Below are 23934 nucleotides of genomic sequence, written 5' to 3' on the forward strand. Positions count from 1 at the left end.
TACAAGACTGGTTTAGAGTCAGAACCACAGTAGCTGAAGACTCTCTCACAGAATAAACTCTGGGCATATTCAAGTCTGGACCCCCAGCTAGCCGAGAAGGCATCTGAACCCCAAAGCCCCGGGGTAGGGCAGTGTGTAGTTCAAGACCCCTCCATTTAAATCTGGCTGGACATTTCCACCATGACCCTGCAGCATTACTACACCAACACAACATGTAGAGGTGGTTCCACAGGCTGGATCTGGGGGAGTTTCAGCTTCAGCCGGTGGGAGGAGTGGGTGGAGGGACAGCTGAGTCAGAGCACGAGAGGTTTCCTTCATGACTCTAAAGCCAGGTTTATGCTTGACGCCTCCGTGAGGTCCGTGCATGGACCAATTACGTGATTTTAGCAGCCACGCCCCCTCGAGCATGGCCGCAGCTACCATTGAGGAAACCGAGGTCCAGCCCTCAGTATTTTCTAAAGTCTGGCTACGGCCCGGGGCTGCAAGGTGGCGCAGTGGGTAGCACTGTTGCCTCGCAGCAAGAAGGTTGCTGGTTGGCGTCCCGGTGAGGACACCCGGGATCTTCCTGCGTGGAGTCTCCATGTTCTCCCCGTGCAGCGTGGGTTCTCTCCGGGTTCTCCGGCTTCCTCCCACAGTCCAGAAACATGCTGAGGTTAATTGGTGATTGTAAATTGTCCGTAGGTGTGAATGTGAGTGTGCTTGGTTGTCTGTCTCTAAGTGTGGCCCTGCGATGGACTGGCGACCTGTCCAGGGTGTCCCCTGCCTTCACCCTAAGTCAGCTGGGATAGACTCCAGCCCCCCCGCGACCCTAGTGAGGATTAAGCGGTGTATAGAAAATGGATGGATGGATGGATGGCTACGGCCCTGCCCTCGCGCTGTCCTTTTCAAACGGACGAATTCTGTGTCGCACAACTCCGAAGATTTCTAACAAAGCAGACAGAAAACATGGCGGACGAACAGGAGCTCCTGGTGGGAGGAGTTATACAGACATTTATAGAGTCGTCACCAGCGACCACCGTGGTCACCGTGGTGACCGTGGTCACCGTGGTCACCGTGTGACGAGCAGTTCGTGGTGTGAATTTGTGGCGACACTCAACAAAGAAGAGGAACGGCTGATGTGGCCTCCTACGATTTATCGGACGAGTCGACCACCGTCTCTTCTTCTTCTGTGTCAGCAGTAATACAAGACAACAAGGTTCCTCTTATTTATTTATTTATTTTTCCTTTATTTAACCAGGTAGGTTAATTGAGAACAGATTCTCATTTACGATAACGACCTGGCCAAGAGGCAGCACAGAGCAGAAAATACAACACATCCATAAAAAACAATACACAAACAAAACGTGACAATAAAAGGCTTTGAAGATAAAATACAGTAAAAGCAGGTACAGGACTCAGTAAATAGTTGCTTCACCATAATTTTAAAAGAAGATTCTTCACCAAGACGAGCGTGTTGTCAGCAGTCTAAACAATACAATACAATTGGGCGGCTGTGGCTCAGGTGGTACAGCGGGTCAGCCAATATCAGAGGGTCGGTGGTTCGATTCCGCCTGTAACCTGTGTCATGGTCGTTGTGTCCTTGGGCAACACACTCCACCACCTGCCTGAACGCGTATGGATGGATTGTTGAGGTGGTGGTCGGAGGGCAGGATGGCAGCCAGGCCTCTGTCAGTCTGCCCCGGGGCAGCTGTACCACCACCAGGATGAACGTGTGTGAATGAATGACTGATAGTGCATGCAGTAAGAAAAGCGCTACATAAATCGAATCAGTTATTTTTATTATTATTATTATTATTACAAACTTCTCTCGTTCAGTGTGGCATACGTGCGTTTGCAGCACACTGCCCCCTGCAGGTTGGAAACTTTGGAGCTTTGCTGTGATTAAAGTTAAGGTTTAATTCTACATAAGTCCCGTTTCTGCTGAGATCTTGCTGCCAACTTTAAAAGTTCTTGACTACGGTGACTTGGTGTGTCGTCATGCAGCACAGTGTGATCGATTCTGTATCAGGACATTAAGAACTGTCATCAACAACCATAACTCACCACAGAGCTTTTATAGAGCTCCTCTTCCTGTCATGATGATCTATATGTCACGGCTAATACGAAGACCTCGGTGCAGACACAGAGGACCGGGATCAGAATGGTACCAGAGGGACCACAGGAACTACACAAGTCCAGGAGGAACAATAAACTACAGGAACCTGTTCAGACTAAACCATCCATCCATCATCTCTACACCTTAATCCTCACCAGGGTCATGGGGGGCGGAGCTTATCCCAGCTGACTGAGGGTGAAGGCAGGTTCACCTGGACAGGTAACCAGTCTATCACAGGGCTACACTTAGAGACAGACAACCAAGCACACTCACATTCACACCTACGGACAATTTACAATCACCAATTAACCTCAGCATGTTTCTGGACTGTGGGAGGAAGCCGGAGAACCCGGAGAGAACCCACGCTGCACGGGGAGAACATGGAGACTCCACGCAGGAAGATCCCGGGTGTCCTCACCGGGACGCCAACCGGCGACCTTCTAGCTGTGAGGCCACGGTGCTAACAACTGCGCCACCTTGCAGCCCAGTTATGAAAACAGTTTATCAGAATGTCTTTCAGGAAAGCATTTGAGATGAGAAGCAAACCATGCAGTCTGAATTCAGCTTCAAAGTGATGGATCCTGTGAACAGCAGCAGACTGAAGCGTTGAGGACCAGACGTCCTGTGGCAGCAGGAACACACCACCACCATCTAAACTACAGCGGGGATGGAGGGCACAACAGTGATATACATAGTTAAGTAAAGTATTTCTGGAGTGAACACACCGTCCTTCAGCTCATCAGACCTCCATGAACATCACCGCCAGGACAGCAGGTGGCGCTGTGCGGCTGGCTGACCACCTTCGTTGGGCGATAAAGACAGACGACCTTTACATGTCAGCGCTTCCTTTTCATATGACAGCAGCTTATCACTCGAGCAGACTTCAGTTCGCAGCTCCAGAACCATGCCGGCGTTTCTGAGGACCATCGCGGGCCGTGCGGCTCCTGTCCTGCGGGGACTCAGCGTCCCGCAGCGGGCTCATCTCTACACCAGACCTGCGAAGGAGAAGATCGGCCCCATGGTAGGTGCTGTGTCTGGGAAACAGCACAAGCTAAAGGCTAGCGGCTGTCCTTGACTGACGAGGGCACAACCAGTACAGTCAGAGGTTTAGGTGTTCTCCTGTTGGAGCAGGTGGGTTAGCTTAGCTTCGGTAGCTGAATATCAGTCTGTACATGCGCGGTAGGTTGATTTAGTAGTAGTTCTGCTTCGTTTATTCAGCAGGCTTGGCCCAAACTACCACCGAGCTAACGTTAGCATGCTGCTACTGACCGAGCTAACGTTAGCATGCTGCTACTGACCGAGCTAACGTTAGCATGCTGCTACTGACCGAGCTAACGTTAGCATGCTGCTGCGTTGATGCTCCCTGAATCAGCGTCAGGTCCGAGTGGTTCAGTGTCACCGTGCTGTGATAGTTCTGGTACATACAGACAGAACCAGTCTCTGGTCTGTCGTCTTCACTAAGAAGTCCGGAGCTCTTCTCTAAAGCTGACTGGGTGACCTTCAGTAACTAACTGGGAGCCTCGTCCTCCCATTACTGCTCCGGTCAGTCTGTGCTTCATGTGCAGGTTTCATGTAAAAGTGTGAAAAGACTTTTATTAATGTGACTGAATGACGCAGCTCAGTGCGAAATGGAAACAAAAGGTCACGTATTAAAATATACAATTTTAAATGATACTGAAACCTGTGAAAAGGATAAGAAATAAGTCAAAGTGGGTTTAATAAGTCAGGATCCGTTGCTATGAACCGATCCAGTCTGATGCTGACCCATGCCTTCTCTGTTCAGGAAACGGTGGTGGGGATGGCCATGTTCTCCCTGGCCATTCTGGGGCCCTCTGGATGGATCCTGGCCCACCTAGAGGACTACAAGAAGAAAGAATAAAGTGGACATTTTAACCGGTTTTATCTCCAGTGACCACCTGGGACCATCACCAACGTGTGCTGCAGAGAAGCTTGGAACCAGCGTTACCTTTCACTCCTACCTCTGAGCTCCACATCCAGAGGAACTCTTCCAGACACTGACTCTCCACCGTGTTGTAGAACTTCTCCTTTAAGGAGTCTGTTACAGAATTAAACTTTTAACGTTGCTACGTTGTCGGTGTGTGTTTTTGTCGCTATTGCATAAAGCTTTCTGTTTTTGTTTTAAAGATGTATTTTTTGGGCTTTTCCATCTTCAGTGACGGTTGACAGTGAAGACAAACGCAGGGAGTGAAGAACATCTTCTATTTCAGGGTCATATCATCAGTTTCTCCTCAAACATCTCGTGTTCCTAACATGTCAAAGCTTTATTGTCGTACCAGACAGTACAGGCAGGTTTGCTGTTCACCTAAACATACAGGAGCCCTCTGCTCCACACCTGAAGCTGTACATGAAGCATGTTCGACCTGTCCAGGCTTTCTTTGTGTAACTGGGCTCGACAACAACTGGCCCCAGACAGAGATCAGGGTACATAACATTAATATACTGGTATCTGAAACGCTTCGTACAGACTAAAAGTGACGCAGCTGCAGCGTTTAGACTGGATTCCAACAGTTCAACATTATTCAAACACTGAGGTGTGACTGCAGCTGTACATGCTTCAGATGAACATGTTGCTGAGCTGGATTCTGGTTCTGTTGCTTCATCTGCAGCCGCAGCGTTGAACTGAGAACAAGTGAAAACATAACAAGAAGGCCGACTCTCATACCGTATAGAAGGCTACGCATAAGTGTGTTCAAGTTGATGTTTTTCCCACAAACGTGTGGCTACAGGGTCCATGATGAGGACCTCACCACCAGCAGCCATTTTCCCTTTAAACTAGTGATTCTGTTGGCTTGATCTTACCATCAACAAGGAGCGATTTGTGGAGGAAAATTACTTTTCTTATTTTGGGTTAATCTTCTAGAGAAGATGTTGAACCCTGATGGACCTCCTGGAGCAGATGTGTGCTCTGTAACTTCTAGATTCTTGACCTCACCTAAACCAGGTTGTAGGAGGACAGGCAGGACAGCCTGCACCTCTCAGGGCCAGACTGTACCCAGGTGTCAGCTTATCTTTGTTTCCCTTTCTCCTGTAAATCTGGACGTGGTTCCCACTGAAGGAAGATGTGAGATGGATCTTTAGAACTGATGCTGCTGCTGTCACTTCTCCTGATACATCAGTAAACCTTATTTCATCTTAAGTCATCTGAGTCTCCCAAGTGTCTCTGTGTCGGGCTCCGCATCCTACATCAACCTCTTACAGAATTTCCACAACACTCCCCGTGCAGCGTGGGTTCTCTCCGGGTTCTCCGGCTTCCTCCCACAGTCCAGAAACATGCTGAGGTTAATTGGTGATTGTAAATTGTCCGTAGGTGTGAATGTGAGTGTGCTTGGTTGTCTGTCTCTAAGTGTAGCCCTGTGATAGACTGGTTACCTGTCCAGGTGAACCTGCCTTCACCCTGAGTCAGCTGGGATAGACTCCGCCCCCCATGACCCTAGTGAGGACTAAGGTGTAGAGATGATGGATGGATGGATGATTATCAGTTTTCTACCAGCATTCCTGTCTTGCATCATTTGCAGTCACACGCTTCTAACGGGGATAAACATTAATTTTTCTTGTTGTTCTCGTCTGAAACGACCTCTTGGCTGAAGCTTGTGACACATGATCGCTTCATCTTGTGCAGAAGAGTCACATGATGCGTTAAAGTTGAACCACCTTCCTGGTACCTGTGATCTCTGACTGTGGAGCCGACTCACACAAAGGAAGCCTGGAGGTGTCCGGCTGGCTTCATGGAGCAGCACTCTGGAGGTTTATGTGGTTCCCCAAATAGAGCAAAGAACACACTTGTTATTTTTCATTATGGGCTCCACCTGTAGGCTGGAGGAACTGAGCGAGCTGCTGCCTTACCTGGAATCGCTTCACTTCCTATAAGAGAGGCTTACAGGTGAACCTTTAAGGTACTAAAGTGTACATGTACCCACACTTCAGGGTTCTGCACATGGCCCAGTTCCCAGTGGAACAGAAAGCAAGGGAATCCATGTTGATGGACCGTTTTCACCAAACATTATCCACAATCATCATGAGAATAAAAGGACTCTTTAATATGAAACACTTGAACTTTATGTTCAACTTTATAACTGACGAAGCATCAGGTAGAACAAGCTGCACCACAAAAACCAGAGTACTGGTAGACAGCCTAATGTAAGCAGAACGTGTTTCAAAAGGTTCTCCAAACAGAACTAACAGTACCTGGACCATGTGTACCGTGGACGTCTGGAGTGACTCCTCGAACTCTGAACTGCTATGATGGAGTCACTGAAGGCCACACATCTCTGTCACAGAAAACAATCACGCCTTGTGGTTCTTTCATAGATTTATTAAAGGTCTTCTGGAAATATGACAAAATCTGATGGGTCAAAAACATACATAGAGAAACTTAATGATCAGTTTTGTAGATGCAGAAAACCGTCCTAATCAAGTGGCACGGTTCAAACGAGCTGAAAAGATCACAGCTGTGGTGTAAAGCAGCTTAAATAGCAAGCAGGAGTGTTTCCATTAAATACAGTCTTTTTGACTATTGACGGAACGCCATGAAGTTCGCATTTGATCGAGTGATTTAATAGACTGAGTGGCTGTAGTGAGTCTATATATATATACAAATATGTATATAACCAGTCTATCACAGGTATGTATATATATGTAGCCCTGTGATAGACTGGTTACCTGTCCAGGTGAACCTGCCTTCACCCTGAGTCAGCTGGGATAGACTCCGCCCCCTGGTGAGGATTAAGGTGTAGAGATGATGGATGTACACACACACACACACACACACACACACACACACACACAGGATGTCCGTATCCCTGAAGGGTTTCAGACGGTGTTGTTCTCCAACCACTGTCTGATCTCGTCCTCGTTCTGTCTCAGCCATTCGATGTTGTTCCTCACCGTCTCCAGCGCCTGCTGCCTGGGCATCTCCCCGGCACCAGCATCCGGTGTTCGGCTGAAGAAATGCTCCATCTGACAAACAGCATGGCAACATGAGTTTCAAAGAGCCTGAACACATACTGCCAGCCTCCGCTCAATCCAAAGCCCAACAAAGTTTTACATCTGCAGCTTCTGGGTCTGAGGTGTCACTGATAAATACGGGACTCTGGTGGGTTACAACACGGTCACATCAGCACCATTTAAACGTCTGTAGCAGCTTCTCAGTCCACACCGGTAGCAAAATCCATGTCCTCCTGCAGTAACAGGACTGTGACTCAAACAAGAACAAGAATAATTTGCCTTTTTAAAAAGGCTTGAAATATTTTTACTTTAATAGAAAACATGAAAGCTTCCGATTTGAATTATTATTTAAAAAGAACTGTTTCCCAATATTTTAATTGTTTAAGATGCCCTAGTTTTATAGACGCTTTGGAGGATCTTCAGATCATTTATAAATGCTCTTGTAAGACCAGTGCAGTTTATCTGCTCATTCTCCCTGCAGTGAAAGCTGCAGCTGAAACAAACAAATCTGACCACAATTCTTTGGAATGTTTATTCCTCCAAATAAGAACTATGTAGGTCCCTGTAAAGACATTTCCTACCTACCTGCTCTTTGGCAAAGCAAAAGAAGCAAAAGTGCTAAAACTAAGTCAAAAATTAATGAGCTAAAAAGACAAAAGTCCAGGTACAAAGTCACAAGCAAAGGCCGGCGCTAACCTTCCACAGCTGGAGCTCCGTGTTGTAGGTGGTGCTGATTTGAGTCAGGAGGCGCCCAAGATTCCTGTCGTTGATGGTGTACCTGTTAACACACAGACAGGATTTATTTTGAAAATCTGCATTTGCTGCCCTTGTTGGGTGTGGATCTGGAAAGAGGACCACAGGCTGGTGGGGCAAATAGTGACGCTCACGGTGGAACAAGCCATGATGGAAAAGCTTAAGGCTGCTGAACAGGCACAAATCCAAAGACAAGGAAAAAAAGCCAAAAAACTCAAGAATAACACGAGGTGAAGGGAATCCGGTGACAAGGGAAGAGGCCGGTAAGCCGACAAAGACAGTGACACACAAGGCTGAAGAGATGGGAACAAAAAGCAGTCAATCAAAACAGGGAAAGCAGGAAAACGTTTAGCATCTCCCAACAAGTAGAATGCAGTTTGCCAGAAATACCCAGAAGCTGAGCTAGATCCAGTCAGATTGTTGCAGGATGAGGACGGTATCTGACTGTCCAGTCGGGACAAGGACCCAGAACGTTGCCTCCTCTCCCTCCAACAGGGACCCGACCTTGTGGCTGAGTTCACCATTGAATTCTGCACCCTGGTGGCTTCGAGTGGATGGAACAAGGCCCTAAAGAGTGTCGCTGAGAGCACTCAACAACTTAGTGAAGGCCGAGCTTGCCATTTGCAAGCTGACCCCTGCAGCCTGGACCAGCCGATATCACTCTCGCTGCCTCGAGAGGAGAGCCAAGCCCCTTTTCTTCCCAGCCAGATCTCCAGCTGCTATTCTTCTCCATCCCGGTTCTCCTCTGGTCCCAACCTCTGCAACAACTCCTGAACCAAAACCAAAACAACTAGTTCAGGCCTAGCTACAGAGCAGGAAGCTACACCTGTCCAACAGGACCAGGGGGAGCACTGGGGAGCCAACCTACTGTTTGTCACCTGTCAGTGTTCCCATCCTTCCAAGAACTGAAGAACTGCTTTGTTTTCGCCCCCATCCTTACTCAGGCTGCCCTTACGCTGGCGTTCTTCATGGAGATGGATGCCTCTGATACGGGGGTCAGCTTGAGCTGTCCAACACTCACCCTTTGACAACAAGCTTCATGCCCTGGAGCCTCTCAGCTGTCAGAGAAACTGTGGCATAGCTAATGGTGAGCTCCTGGCTGTCAAGTTGGCTCTGAAAGACTCCCATAGTTGGTTTGAGGGGGCATTCTCTGCTAGACCATTAACTCAGTAACCTCAACAGACATTGTCTGGCATTTACTATGAGCTCTGTTGTAACTCGTGTGCTTTGCCTCCAGTTCCTCAACCAGCCTCCTGCCTCTTCTACCTCTAACTGCTCACTAATTCCTATGAGCACACTAAAGGCTCTTCAGCCTTGCAGGCTTCACATGTGCACAAAAATGAGCAAGGAACCAGAAGAGACAGTAAGAAGTAGGATTTAGTTGCAAAAAGAAATGCATCAGTTGTATGCAAATATCCAGAAAAGGGTGATGTGCTGCTGTGTCTAAGCCACAGCAGCACAGAGCTCTGTGGGACATGCAGAGCCAGAGGTGAATGCCATCCAAGGAAAAAACACGATTTTGGATGCCAGTGTTACACCACATGAGAGAGGTTCTGACCAGCAGAGAGAAACCAGTCAGATCACAAACATGATCCGGTTACTTGACTTGGTGAGGCTGTGAGATGCTCGCCTGCCACCAGGGCCAGCTTTGGGTTGAATTTCTCTCCAAAGGACACGTGGGCATGTAGAGGAGCCCGGGACTGAATCAAAGTATAGCAGTATGACATATTATTTAAGAGAAAACCAGGTGTTATATTTGTTATCATCGTGTCATTAGGGGGCGTCAGAGGGCAGATACGTGTTTGTCCTGTAGTGCCAGAGCTATGAAGATGTATGCTAGTCTGAAAGCTTTGGACTGGGATGAAGCTTTGAGCTTGTGTGAAATGAGGTTTCATTTGAAGGTATAGATCACAACATGACAGCAGATGAGTCTTATCTAACATTTCCCGGCCTCCTGGACTTGTGAGCACACGGCACTGTGTGGTTGCTGCTGCCTTGTTGCACTAACCTGTTGACCAGGTAGTCCCAGTTCAGCGTGGTCCAGTCCCAGGCCATGCTTTGACCCAGGGAGTTGTAGGACACGTACCGCACCACAGTGAACAAATCTTGACTCTTCACTACAGACTCATCTTTGGTAGCCTCCAGCAGCCTGGTGGACACGAGGACATTTCATAAGACATCCACTCCGCACAATGACTTTCACACTGCACTAGGTTAGAATGTAAGTCCAGACACAGAAGATGGTCCTATGCTCACCCCGTTATACATATATACATATAATGAAGTATTCCAACCTAAGAGTTCTCCAGGTTGATTGTTTTTAACTACAATGAACATCATGTCATGAATGTGACTCCTAATCTGAGCTGAGAGTGAAAAACCATCTGACAGACTGTCACTGCAAGAAAACCTGTTTGCCTATGAGACAAGTCATTTAGGACAAATGTTCATTACTTGTAGAGAAGGTCCACGTTCTCCACGGATGCCAGTCCATACAGCAGCTTGTCCTTCTCTTGAGCCAAAGAAGAGGTTTTGTACCGTTCAAACATTGTGTTCCACTTTTCTTCAGTTCCTGAGTTCTTCATGCCGTACCTGTACACCAGCAGTCTCAGGTTCACGGCGACGCTGCTGCACATGGAAAAGTCAACACGTCAGCTGGAGAGCTGTCAAATAAAATGCTAGAATTCTTCACACTGACTACACATCATCTATAAACACGTTTAGTTTTAGAGACACCAAAGAGCCTACCTGAGTTCTCCATTAATCCACTGGTCAAAGATGTGGGAGGCTTGACGCAGAGCGTCTGGATCCTCCATCTGACAGGCGATGCTGAGCACAGTCTCCCTCAGTAACCTGCCAAACACTCAACAGTCACCGACCGCTCAGCGCATCGTCGCCGTGAAGCCAAGGCCTGAACGTTTGTCTACCTTCTACCATCTCGCTCACAAATGATGAAAAACAAACTTTTACTGTGAACAAACAGCTGAAATGTCTTCTTAGAGACACTCATCTTTTGAACAATGTTTAACGGGGCATAAACCTCCCGATCCATCAGACGATCTGCTCACTGCACAGGGATCCAGGTGTTCTTAATGGAAATGTAAAACCCACCAGGGTCAGACACAGAAGCATGCACTGTACCTGTCTGTTTGCGCTCCCACATCACTCCATCCGAGCTGGGTTGAGATTACTTTAACATGGTCACGAAACAGCATCTAGAGAAAAGAAGCAGCATCATGTTAATTACCACTGGAACCCCAACGGTGGCAACCCGCTCCATCTCTGTGCTGGGAGGAAGACACCTCTGTGGCACCACTGCTGATTATGACTACAATAATTAGACTTGTAGTTTTACAGCAGGTAATCGTGTATAGCTCGCGTCTCTGGCTTGTTCTCTGTTTTGGATGTAATTCCTGAGGCAGCCTGATGTCATTGCTGAACAGACGAGCAGCCGCTCAGTGATGAAGACGTGAATACAGACATCAGGAGCTTTGTAACAGCACAGTGCTGCACACAGAGCAGCTCCAGCTGAAGGAATCACACAGAGTGTGGTACAGAGAACAGACCTGGTTCCTGATCTGTGGTGAATGGTTATACGGTTACATACAGAGTTCTGTTGGGCACCTTCCAACATGTTTAGCACATATTTGTAACAGATATACAGAGCAGTGCATATCTATTACAAATATATGACAAAAGACAACCAAAATCTTTCACTCTAAATGTTAAATGAGCTCAACCCATGCATGGCTCAGCCTCCTACTCACCTGAAACTTTGGGTACAGATCAGCTTTCCCAGACAGCATGTCTCGAACATAAGCGATAGAAGAAGCCACCCGATCCCAGACGATGTAGTCAGACTCCTTTGTTAGATATTTAGTGAGGTTGAAGGCGTTACCGTAGTCTATGAGGCCAGCCCTGGACCGTGAAAGGAGACCATCTCAGTGTGTGTATGACCAGTGGCATGAATGTTCATACTTTGGGAGGATTCTTACCTTGCAAGAGCAAAAACATCATCGATGTAGCTCGTACGGTCTGCTGCATCGAGCACCTGTTGAAGAAAGAAAACAGAGTCAACAGACCCAAAGTGGACCCTGAAGGCTGGAGCGTGGGTCGGCCGACCTGGTGTCACTTAAACTAAAGGTTGTGAAGAAAAGTTTACATCCATGTGCACAGAGCAGCAGATCATGGACGTCCTGCAGCTCTTAACTCATGTCCTGCTTCATGGTTCATGTCTGCTCCTTTATGACTCCGTTGCAGGGCAGCTTTATCTTTTATACGGCTTCTCTTATTTTTATTTGGTATTTTTTGTCTCTACTTTGTGTAATGACTGTGCTCTTCTGTTGTATTTGTCCTGCTCATTCAAAGAGCTGCTAAACTGCCTTTTGTTAACAATGACAATAAAGATCTATTCTATTCTATTTTCTTGAATCATTGAAACACACACGTCATTGTGACATAAAACAAACTTTGGGAGATCACAGGAAGTGCGACAGAATCTGCTTGATTCAGTCGGTTCAGTGTTCGAAAGGTTCAGTGAAGTCTGCTGCTGATCACATGGACAAAGGAAAGACGCTTTGGAGGAAATCTCTGCAGTCAGATGGAACAAAAATGGAGCTATTTGGCTACAATGACCAGAAATATGTTTGGAGGAGAGAAGGTGAGGCCTTCAGCGAGCTTCCCAAAGTTCTAACTGAAGCCCGTCCAGAACCGGTGGGCTGTGGTGCAGAAACAAGTTTGTGTCAACAAGCCAGCAAGTTTAGTTGAACTGCACCAGTTCTGTCAAGACGAGGTCAAAGAGCAACCAGAAGCTTGTCGGTGGCTAATTAAGGTGAAAACGGCCAAAAGACATTTACTGTTTACTCAGCAGGTTCTGACATATAGTATAGTGCAACAGCTGAGACGTGTTCTTACAGCGGTCCAGCGGTACCGGGACCACTGCTTTCACAAGCTAATAATAATGAATGTGTAATACCTGCAGGTCATAATGCTGTGAGAACAAGATTTATGTTTACAAGAATGCATGAACACCCTGAACACCAGTCACAAACACAGACGAGCCATGCGCTACACAGGATGTGGTCGGTCGTGTGCACCGTGAGGACAACTGTACCGAGTGGTTGGTTTGAAGCTGCTCACTAATAACATTCCACATGTGGTCGTCGTGGTTCACTCTGTAGAATCCCATGTGATCATCGTTGACCTTCAGTAGCCCGTCCTTTGACAGGGAATAGTCACTGATGACATGATCTGAAAGTCAATGCAATCAGAATAAGCATCTTTATAAAAGCATAAACTAACATCTGTAATATGAAAATGAACCCTAACCCATACTACCTGCGCTGCTCTTGTCAAACATAGACAACCACTTCCTGTCGCTCTGCACAGTCTGAAATTTCACTGGAATTGTCCACTTGTACCTGGAACAAAGAAGGGAGGTCACCAACTGTGCATCCAACCTCGGTCATGGTACAGAATTCCTGCTTCCCCAACAGCAGCTGGAAGCACGAGGAGTATCGTAAAATCAGCCACTCAGAGTAGAACCGATAACGTCTGGGGCGACTCAGTTCTCTGTAGACACATGGACACTGCAGTATTTAGTTCTGCACCAACAGAGTAATGTCATTACTCAGAAGTCCATCCATCCATCATCTCTGCACCTTAGTCCTCACTAGGGTCATGGGGGGCGGAATCTATCCCAGCTGACTCAGGGTGAAGGCAGGTTCACCTGGACAGGTAACCAGTCTATCACAGGGCTACACTTAGAGACAGACAACCAAGCACACTCACATTCACACCTACGGACAATTTACAATCACCAATTAACCTCAGCATGTTTCTGGACTGTGGGAGGAAGCCGGAGAACCCGGAGAGAACCCACGCTGCACGGGGAGAACATGGAGACTCCACGCAGGAAGATCCCGGGTCAAGATTCAAACCCAGAACCTTCTAAACGCTGGATCTCCATGCAGCCCGATTTCTGAGAAATGAAACTGAAACATTTTTAAAACATGGAAGTCCAGTTCCGTCACTAGCCGCCTGCCGACAAGCCGCTCTCCAGAGTGGTCTCCCAGTAAGCCGTGCTGTGGCCAGAACTGTTTAGTGGTTCTGTTCTCCAGTCAACTTGTGGTCTGGTTCCCCTGCTTATAGCAGCCATCGCTTTGTGGGGCTGAACCTTTGTTGGACTCTTCTTGTCGACTTTTCTCCTGGATTCCTGACCTGCACCGTAACTTTGTTTTCAGAAGATGCTATCCAAATAAAGTCATTACTCTTACGGTGTTGGTCCGTGATGTTCCAGGTTCACTAGCTGACATTCATGCAGATGGCCTGCCTGCCTTGTGTTGGGTCCTCTTGAACTGAACACTCTCTTAAACACATAACAGTCAAAACACAATAGCCCTTCAGGTTCTTAATGACAAGGACCACAAGGACAGAATCTGTTTGTTTTGGTAACAAGTCCAAACTGGAATAGGTGGAGTGGAGGCCGTTCCTGCTTTCTTTTTTCTCATTGTATGAGGATGCATCCCTTACCCGAGAGCAGAGGGAGGTTGGTTGGCATCAGCTTTAGGGTCGAGGAGGAAACGCGTTTGTCTGAGCCTGGCATTTGTCTCAGAGACAGACAGGTCCAGCACAGGATAACCCATCTGTTTGGTCCATGTGTCCATGACGTCAGCCACTGGCAGCCCGCTGACCTGGATGCAGACAGGAGGAACCGGTCACTCTTCACAGAACTTCACGGACAAAGTGCGAGCAAGCGTTCAGCATTTTGGAAAATATGTTTGAAAATAAAGTATTTGAGTTTTTTCTTAAAGTGAGATGTTCAAAAAGGATATTAATTTCATGTTGAGTGCAAAGATGGAGTCAGGACATGCTACGTTTTCCCAAAAGTCCTAAAAAGCCAGAGTACTGTGGGTGGCAGTAACGCCGCTGCGTTTATTATGGATGTAGCCTAAAGCCCACTGATTAACACATCTAGTCACGTTTGGTTGGCAACCAGATCATGTGACAGCCAGGCCATGAGACCATCGGTCCTCTGGGAACAGGAACAGATCCGATACCATTATCTACACAAACAGAAGAAAGCCACTGTGCCTTCTTTCCCAACATATTATACTTTTTGTATTTGTGTTTTAACCCGGCACAGACAGGAGGACACAGCTGAAAGAGGACGAACATACACTGGCAAGTGACTCCCAGAAGTTGGCTGTTTTGGCATTCTTGAAGTAGTAGTCTTTCAAATATTTCTGGTGAAAAAAGAAAAAGAAGTTTATGATCACGTAGCTGATAAGATGTTGGAAACTGAACCCGTTGTTCAATATGTGTCAGGACGCTGCTCGTCTGACTTACTCGACAGCCGTCTCTGAACATGTCTTTACCCATCCAGTCCTCCAGCATCCTCAGAATGGAAGCTCCCTGGAAAAGGTTCAACAGTTTTCATTACAAGCAGCATCTTCTTTCATCATTAGTCGTACATTTCTTCTGTGTCTTGCTTGTATGAAAAGTTTTTTTTAAAAAAGCATTGTTCTAACAAAACGCCTGGTTTTCTGAACCTTAGACTGAAGCTTGTGACGTACCTTGCTGTACGAGATGGCATCAAACACAGAAGTGATTTCTGCTGGGGTGGACACATTCACAATGATGGGGTGAGAGGAAATGAGGGCGTCATCCACCATGACAGGAAGCACGTCATTGACAATCATGATGTCTCGCTGTATGACCAAGGCAAGTTTCAGGGTGCTGAGATTTCAAATTGACTGGTACCAACAGTTTGGTGTTTGCTGAGTGCTGAACAGAGAACTCACCATGCCCCAGTCAGGTCTCGCTTTCTCCACACCGACGTACTCGAAAAAACTGGCAAAGCCCTCATTTAGCCAGAGGTCATCCCACCAATCCATGGTTACAATGTTCCCAAACCACTGGAAAGGAACAGCTGACATTGGTTTTCAGGGTCCCAGACAAAGACAACAGGATGATGAATGAACCTGCTAGATGGTTACCTATGAGCCCTCTAAAGTCTCCTGTATGAATGCCTATTTGGAAAATGTGGCCATGACATTAATAACAGGCCTTCATTTCCAGTTTTATCATAGTTATGAAGATCCGTCATATTTTCTGATCTCCTGTTGTAGATGGATATCAGTAAACAGTTCCTCCATGTTTATGAAGGGTCTGATTGTGCACCCTTCCTCAGGACTACGTCCATCAGCACAGCAGCATAATCCTGTTGTACTGACTGCTGCTCATTCATGATGGAGGCAGGAGGGGATGGGAGTCTTACAGGCCAGTCAGAGCGTCCCTGTAACACCACATAAGCCCAAATGTGTGCATTTACAGAAACTGGAACAAATGACAAACAGGCCACAGAGGGTCAGGGCTGGCTAACCCGAACTCACCTCAGGGTGTTACCGAAGTCCTTTCCTCTCTGAACCCATGACTGCTCACCCACCCACCCCAAGAACACAGCTGCTGTAGGTCTGATACAGGACAACAGTGAGGCACCCTACAGGGAGGAGATCCAACACCTCTGTGGTGTTCCCATAACAACCTGGACTTGAATACATCAAAAGCCAAAGAAATCACACTTGAACTTGTTCTATGGTTCTTATCCAGATAGTTCTCTCCTGGTGTTGTATCTGCTCTCAGATGTACGTCGCTTTGGATCGAAGCTTCTGCTGAATGAAACTGTAGAACTATAGACATCATAGCAGACTTCAGAAGATGAAAACGGGATGGCTGCTTCAACCTGAGAGTTCACATCACAGCTGATCTGCCCTGGTCAGCACACATTGTCCATCTGGTGGGAAAAGCCCAGTGAAGACTGTACTTCCTCAGAAAACTGAAGCAGGTTCACCTTCCTCATCATCACCTGCTGGTCAGGTTTTACCAGGCCGCCATCGAGAGTCTCTGTCCTACTGCTGCACTGAAACCCGTTTTCTACCAAGAAGAACCCAGTGCTGCTTAGTTGCTTAGCTTAGTTGGTTCAAATCTGGCCCCTCCAAAGAACCGGATGCTTTTTCATCAGCCAGGAGGCCAGTCAGAACCGTACATCACTGCATATGCAGCCGTTTACCGAACAGCGCTGGCGCCACACAGAGTCCACACAGGACTCCAGACGGACGTTGTTACCGGGGTGACCCACTTTCTCATTTGTTGGCACTTCCTATCTGGTCACAGGAGAAACATCTGACCTGCTGAACATGTTCTTATCCACAGACTCTACAATTTACGACGTTCCCTGAACGCCCCACATAGCAGGCTGCGCTAGCTGCTGCTGGAGGCCGCGGTGCTCAGACCGGTGTGAGACCAGAGATGACTTTAACAGAGTGAACCAGGAGGTTCTGGTGTCAGATCTGTCCAGGATGAAGCCCAGTGATGTGTTCTCATGAGGTCTTCTCTATGAGCAGAATAAACAGTGTGTAGCTGAGGTCCGTTTGTCACCAGAACACCTCATTTCTAAGCTGAATACTGAAGTTCTAACAGTCCTGTTCTCCACCACTGTGGTGCTGCTGCTGGGACACAGTTGGACCGGGTTTCAACAGTTTGTGCAGAACTTCCGTGTGTCCCAGGACTCATTCAGTACATCCTGAAAATCACCGGTTCTGAGAACCTGGAGCTGGAGCTTAGGCGGTGGAAACACAAAGAACTGGTGCTGAGTCAGGCTCTGGTTCTGAACCAGACCTGGAACCAGTTTGGTGGAAAAGGGGTAAGTGTGGTTTGCGAGCTCCACAGCAGAACACAGGAGGATCAAACAGTGTGTGGTGGGAATGACGCTTGGAGTGCTGAGCAACCCTTTAGCTTCTGGTAGCATCATGTCCCAGACTTTGCCTGCATGTGTTGGGTTTCTGTCCATGACGTAATCCTGTAAGGCTGACATTCAGCCGCCCTGACATGACTCATATTGTGAATTGACACTATATAAAAAAGAAATCTGCAGCGTTCAATTAAAACCAAGATATGCAGGACAGCCCATAAATCCACGTAATTCCCTTTTGGCTCGCCAGCAGAAGCTCTGAAGGTGATCCAGTGATGCCTTGATGACTTGACAAAAAGACAATCTCACAAACACGTGGACGGAAGGCTCATGAACGTGCTTAAAAAGAAGTGAGGCTGTGTTGCTAAATCCATGGGCAGAATGTTTCCTCCTCAGTTGGGATGATAATTATTTGCTGATCACATCGTCTGCTGTTGGTTTAATGAACTGAAGGACATCATGAGGTGTGCAGCTGCCTTGTCACTGTGTGCATTTATCTCTGGAAGGATGATTTTATTTTCTGTGGCTTTTTGTAATGTTTACTTTTCTTAGACGTGAACGTTCCCTGATAATGTTTTCTCTTTCTAACAGGCGTCCAGGAGTCCTGAGGAACCTGAGTAATAATGATGCGTGCGGTAGATCACTCAGACTGAACCACGACTAGTTCGTCTTTCCTGAAACTTTGATCAGTTCGTAAAACTTTATGGACTGTCCCCAGACCTCTTATCTACAATTCATGTAAGATGACTGATAAGATGGAATGAAATGTTCTCAGACGGCATATAACAGGCTGAACAACAGCACATTAAGGCTTTTAAACATTTATGGTTCCTACATACAGAACAGAAACAGATAAGTGAGCTTAACTGGATGTGATTATTGTGACACTATTAAAACATGAGGTGTTGCACATACAGCTAGTTGTACCCGTTACACACACCAGAGTAACCCAAACACCAGCTGAAGTCATGTGAACGGTTTTGGTTATTTACCACAGCCAGCTCATTTAGTCAACATCATTAGATTGTTGGATAAAATGTCTTTTAAAAGATTTGAGTTATTTTCATATGTTAGAGGCGTCTGTTTAATAAAAGACATTTAACTGTTTGTGAATGGAGGTCTGAGGTTTAAGTTTTACACGTCCTTCTGCCATGACTGTAATTAATCACTAGCGACAGACTCAGCGGAGCTCTGGCTCATTGTGTTAAACACAAACAAACTAAATGTATTCAGTAAAACATTAAAGTCAAAATGAGCAGCGCTGGGCCCGTTGATCATCACAAGAAAAGAAAACAACTTCCGTCAGATGCTGAATTTTGGGATCAAATCAAACTGTGGCAGTGAGTCATGTGACGCTGGTGCTACTGAACGTGTTCCAAGACTTCTCAGAACAAATTTGATGCAACACTGATAAGGCTCGGTGGTTAGCATCGTTAGCACCTCGCAGCTAGAAGATCGCCGGTTGGCGTCCCGGTGAGGACACCCGGGATCTTTCTGCGTGGAGTCTCCATGTTCTCCCCGTGCAGCGTGGGTTCTCTCCGGGTTCTCCGGCTTCCTCCCACAGTCCCAAAAACATGCTGAGGTTAATTGGTGATTGTAAATTGTCCGTAGGTGTGAATGTGAGTGTGCTTGGTTGTCTGTCTCTAAGTGTAGCCCTGTGATAGACTGGTTACCTGTCCAGGGTGTCCAGATGATATGACTGTTTTGTCACCCTGCAGTGGTCAGATATCTACCACCAGAGTAAAGAGCCAATATTTGCCCCTAAAACGTAGTGTTTAAAGTATAAAGTAACTGGAGTGGTAGTACTTAAAAGAGCTCTTCAAAGTTACCTTCTACCTGCAATGCAGGCTGAGATCATGTAAATGCACACACATGGACAAATGTGTCAGGAAAAGCCCCAAACATCCTGCCCTGCCCCTTCAAACTGTGTTCCACAAAGACACTAAGCACATGATGTAGTGAGTGTTGACATGCTGGTACCTGGTGAACCAGCTCGTGGGCGATAACGCTGGCCACGCGCTGCTTGTTGTCGGACGATGACTCGTTCTCGTCATACAGCAGGTTGGTCTCCCTGTAGGTGATGAGGCCCCAGTTCTCCATGGCACCGGTACCAAAGTCAGGGATGGCTATCTTATCTGGATCAAACAGTACCAACAGTTCAGTAAAGACACTGCTTATTGTGTTTTATTGCACTGCTGCCATAATCATTCTGTAAGATAGTGACTGAGTGTAAAACTTTAAAACTTCTCTCAAAGGTGTAATAATAAACTAATAAAATGATGTTCCAGTGCTGTGTCAGTAAATGACACTGCTTCAGACAAACACCTGATCCTACTGCTGTAAAAACAAATGTTCATGTGTTCACAGAAAGATGCTGCTGATCAGATAAAGGGACGGTTACGGCCTTTATCTGCCTCTTCATGAGGCAGATCTGAAACAGGATTCACACAGCCGACAGAGAGGTTCTGATAAGCCTGCTTTTAACACGACCACCTCTAACTGCTGAGCATGGGTCATCTGTCCGGCAGTAACTCCAGAACTGTAAAACACTGTCAGCACCTCTTGGACTCAGCACAGCAGACGGCAAAATGCAGTCTAGCACAGGATTTTCTCTCTGGCTAGAACCAAAGATAAGGCAGCTTCTCTGCCATTGTGTGACGTGGTACTAGGACTCCTTTGGAATATTCCTTCTATGGTTCTAACAGAAAACTGTGCTAAAGAGGTTATGTTCTCTGATTCTGGGGAATCTCACCTTTTGTTTAAATCTGGGTCATGTGTCTTACTTAGGATCAAAGAACGTTACTCACAACAGAATAAAGTGGATATACGTTATTTATAACTTTATATTATTTGATCTGAACAAACTTCTGTTTAGACGCGTGGCTCTGAGATCAGTGCAGTTTTACAGTTAGGTGGCAGATAAGCTGCACTGTTTCATGTCCGGATTTATCTGAAATATTTACACAACAAAGAAAAGAAAAATGTGGACTTTCATCAATACATACCTGGTTCCATCTTCTACGCTTTTATTTTAAAGTGTTAATTTTCTTTAAGTCAACAGATTCCTGGGTGTATGTTAGAGACGCCTCGAGCCTTTTACAAGCAGCACAGCAACAAAACTATGACCCAAAACAAAGAGTGTGTGTCTCCTGGTGGCCACGACCGTACAGTACCGCTACAGTGAGTGTAAAGAGAAATATGGAAGAACAGGGTGGTGTGCACGTCCCAGGTTCATGTTCCAGTCAGTCTCCTGCCTAATGTGTCATCATGAGTACAAACATCCCCAAAACGCACCCAGTTTGGATATGGAGTACGTCATGTTGAAATATTCCTCAAAGTAGTCAAAGATGATCTCGGTGATGTCGGCTGCGTATTCTGCAGTTGCTAGCTGACTCGGCTGAGCGTAGATTCTCAACTGCACAGGAACACAGAACACACAGGTGTGTATTTGACAGTAAAGCAAGATCAGTTTAAATCTCTGATGGCACTGGTACGGACACATCATAGGAAACTCACAGGAATTCCTCGGGCAGAAGTTCTTTCCACATACTTGAACTGGTGCACAGCAAAGCACACCAGATAGGTACTCATTGGAACGGACTTCTGGAAGGTGGTTTTTAGTTTGTTGCCGGACAGTTGCTGAGGAGCGCCCTGGAAAGGCAACGCAAAGGCTTCAGGGTTAAGGTGGAGGTTAGCTGACATGCCCCAAAGCAGAGGAAGGTTATGTTCCGGTTACAGCGGCAATCAAAATAATCACGTCAGACATTTGGAAACAACAGTCAGAGATTAGGAGAATCTGATAAAGACAGGAAGTGGATTCTTCTCAATAGCAGACACTTAACCAGACAGACTGTGCTTAAAGCTCGGCAGTCTTCACAGCTTGGATTTGGATTCCAGAAGTATAATGGACATCAGTCTTGTCATACATGGCTGATAAATGATACGTGTTTATGAGATTCAATGATGAACATCCCCCTCAAATATAATGCTACCTGTTTCACTTCCTATGTGAGAAACTTTCACTCATTAAAGCAAAGGTGTCCCTGATTAACACAACAAGTGTTCAAGGTGACTACAGAACATCACAGCCTAAGGGAGGCAGTACTACAGGGGCATAAAGCCTCTGAGACGGCACTTTCGGTCAGAGAACTTTCCTTTCTACTGAACTGCTGATACACAGTCTCGTAGTTTAATGGTAGCAGCTGGACTTGTTTGAGTTCCTTGAAGACGTTCCAGCTCTCATCCAAGAGGCTTCATCAGCTCTGACTGGAGCTCCAGACACTTGTTTGGGTCTATCTTACTACCTAATAGTGTTTCTCGACACCAGCAGCATTTTGTAAAGCTGTGCTAATGATGTGACACCTAACATTTTGGTACTAGCGGTTAAATACTGTGCCTCAGGGTCTTGGTGGTATGCCCCGCCCCACAACAGCATTGTGACTTGAGTCGTACCTCTGGCGGCATGTTGGACAGAGCGCCGTACGCAGCGTCATGAGTGATGGAGATGGTGTAGGTGGCTTTCTTGTTTGGTTCATCAAAGCAGGGGAATGACTTTCGGGCATCTGTTGGCTCATGATCCGTTGCAGCAATCTTCCTGGTGATCAGATGATGGACTGATTATTGCAGAAAGTGAGCCCTCGTCCACTCCCCCTCCATAACACTTCATAGCTGTTAGATGTTCGTCAGTGGAGACAATTTGCTTGGTTGCCATATAGATGCAATAAATGGATGAATTCATGTGATACAAACTCCACCTGCATAACATACTAGAACTGAAATTGTCAGTATTTACAAAATCAGAGAACGCGGTGAATCACAGTAAAGTGCAACCAGCACCTCAAACACTGAAGTTGAGCTGCTTGTCTTCTGCCTGTTTGTCTGATCAGGTGTGTTTTTGTCTCTAAGCATGTGTTGTGTGGATGATGTTTGTGACTGAGTCAAATGAGAGAACTTACTTGGTGAGCCCACCCTCTGTGTAGATGACCCTGTAGAACCCCACCACAGAGCCGTTGAGCCAACCCTGGAAGTCCAGACTGAGCACGTACAGTTCTCCTGGGCCGGTGACCGGCAGCTCCTCTGTGGCCTCCACCACCACGTACTGCTGAGGCGTGTATTCAAAGCAGCTTTTCACGGCCACCTCCCTCTGTGCTCCCTGGCTGTTCAGCATGGTTAACCTGGGCATGGCGCTGACAAACGTCTCCCTGATGTGGAGCCAGAGATGACGAGTGGGCTTACTGACTTCCACTTGGATGTCCACAGTGCCACTATAGGTGTCATCCACCAGGTCCGGCTCCAGGTGCAGGTTATAGTGGACCGGAGTCACGTAGCTGGGTAAACGGAAGTTCCTCCAGTCTCCATCAGAGTCGGTGGAAGGTGTGCACGGCCCTCTGCCAGGAGAAGGAGGAGGCTGGGTCGGCCCTGGTGTTGGGGGGACGGGGGTCACGGGGACGCTATCCGACCTAGAGAGGCCCACCCCGAGGCCCACTGCCAGAGAGCACACCGCCACAGTCACGCAGATGATAAATACATGCTTACCTCGAATACAATACTGCTTCTTTTGCTTCTCCATGTCTATGCTGTCGACCATGGTGGCCTCCTTCTAAGCTCTAAAGCTGGCCTGAAGTCAGAGCTGCAGGCTTTGGCCCTACAGTGTTGTAATTAGCTGTGTGAGCTGATCCAGAGCTTGCCTCTGTGGTTCTGGTAAATCTTACACATTGAGCCAGAGATTTATTTATTCTGGCCTTGGTGCTGTTGGAACCCCTCCTCCTGTTAAACATCTACATATCTGCCTGTAAATCAACAGCTAGAGCCCAACGCTGTGTGTGCTGTGTTGTGTCTTGTCTGTAACAGGACACGAACTGAACGCCTGCAACGAACTCCAGTCCCTTGTTTTCCATCTTTATAAGTCCATAGTTGTAAATAAACCTTGAATGAAAGACCAGATGCTCATTTTCTTGTTTGAAAGTCCTGTGGGCCTATGAAGTGTTCCATCATATCCATGTTTTGTAAACCCTATCTGCCACTTCGTCAAGGTCACTTAGTTTAATTTGTATTTTGTGATGCAAGGCGCTGAAACTACCTCGCTGACGATATGAACAGACTATTGTTTGGATTAAAAGGCGCCCTTCAACACATCTAACTCAAAGGTCCCGAAAAAGAACAGTGACGACACCAACAGAGACCATTTGGCTGTGATTGCATGATGTTTATTTTCAATGAAATTGTTAAAATGCCAACTGCTCCTCACATAGCAGCTGCATGAGAAAGGCTGGAGTTAGGGTTCAGGTTTAGTACTGGTCTCATAGAGGGTCAGGGTTTAGTACTGGTCTCATAGAGGGTCAGGGGTTTAGTACTGGTCTCATAGAGGGTT

General features: G+C 46.8%; 1 protein-coding gene across 1 annotated transcript; it reads right to left on the bottom strand.

Annotated features, from left to right (window-relative positions):
• Nucleotides 1-6925: 6925 nt before the first annotated feature.
• enpep (glutamyl aminopeptidase) lies at nt 6926-23151 on the bottom strand. The gene is made up of 20 exons (XM_008291215.1): nt 22520-23151; nt 22017-22158; nt 21081-21215; nt 20859-20979; nt 19545-19699; nt 15616-15729; nt 15388-15522; nt 15161-15226; nt 14992-15057; nt 14345-14505; nt 13151-13233; nt 12927-13063; nt 11809-11864; nt 11581-11731; nt 10955-11028; nt 10562-10666; nt 10268-10441; nt 9822-9962; nt 7757-7838; nt 6926-7072 (listed from the first exon to the last, which is right to left on the bottom strand). The coding sequence occupies exons 1-20, from the start codon at nt 23149-23151 to the stop codon at nt 6926-6928; spliced, it is 2877 nt and encodes a 958-aa protein (XP_008289437.1).
• Between the last annotated feature and the right edge of the window lie 783 nt (nt 23152-23934).

Source organism: Stegastes partitus, unplaced genomic scaffold, assembly GCF_000690725.1.
Source record: "Stegastes partitus isolate 25-593 unplaced genomic scaffold, Stegastes_partitus-1.0.2 Scaffold726, whole genome shotgun sequence".
In the NCBI taxonomy this organism is placed as follows: Eukaryota; Metazoa; Chordata; class Actinopteri; family Pomacentridae; genus Stegastes; species Stegastes partitus.

Excerpts from the sequence above, each read along its gene's own strand:
- enpep (XM_008291215.1), bottom strand. The coding sequence starts at position 23,151 with ATGGTCGACAGCATAGACATGGAGAAGCAAAAGAAGCAGTATTGTATT. Across the intron at positions 21,216-22,016 it reads TGTCCAACATGCCGCCAGAG|GGCGCTCCTCAGCAACTGTC; the intron begins GTACGACTCAAG and ends TTGCCTTTCCAG. Across the intron at positions 15,227-15,387 it reads ATGCCATCTCGTACAGCAAG|GGAGCTTCCATTCTGAGGAT; the intron begins GTACGTCACAAG and ends AACCTTTTCCAG.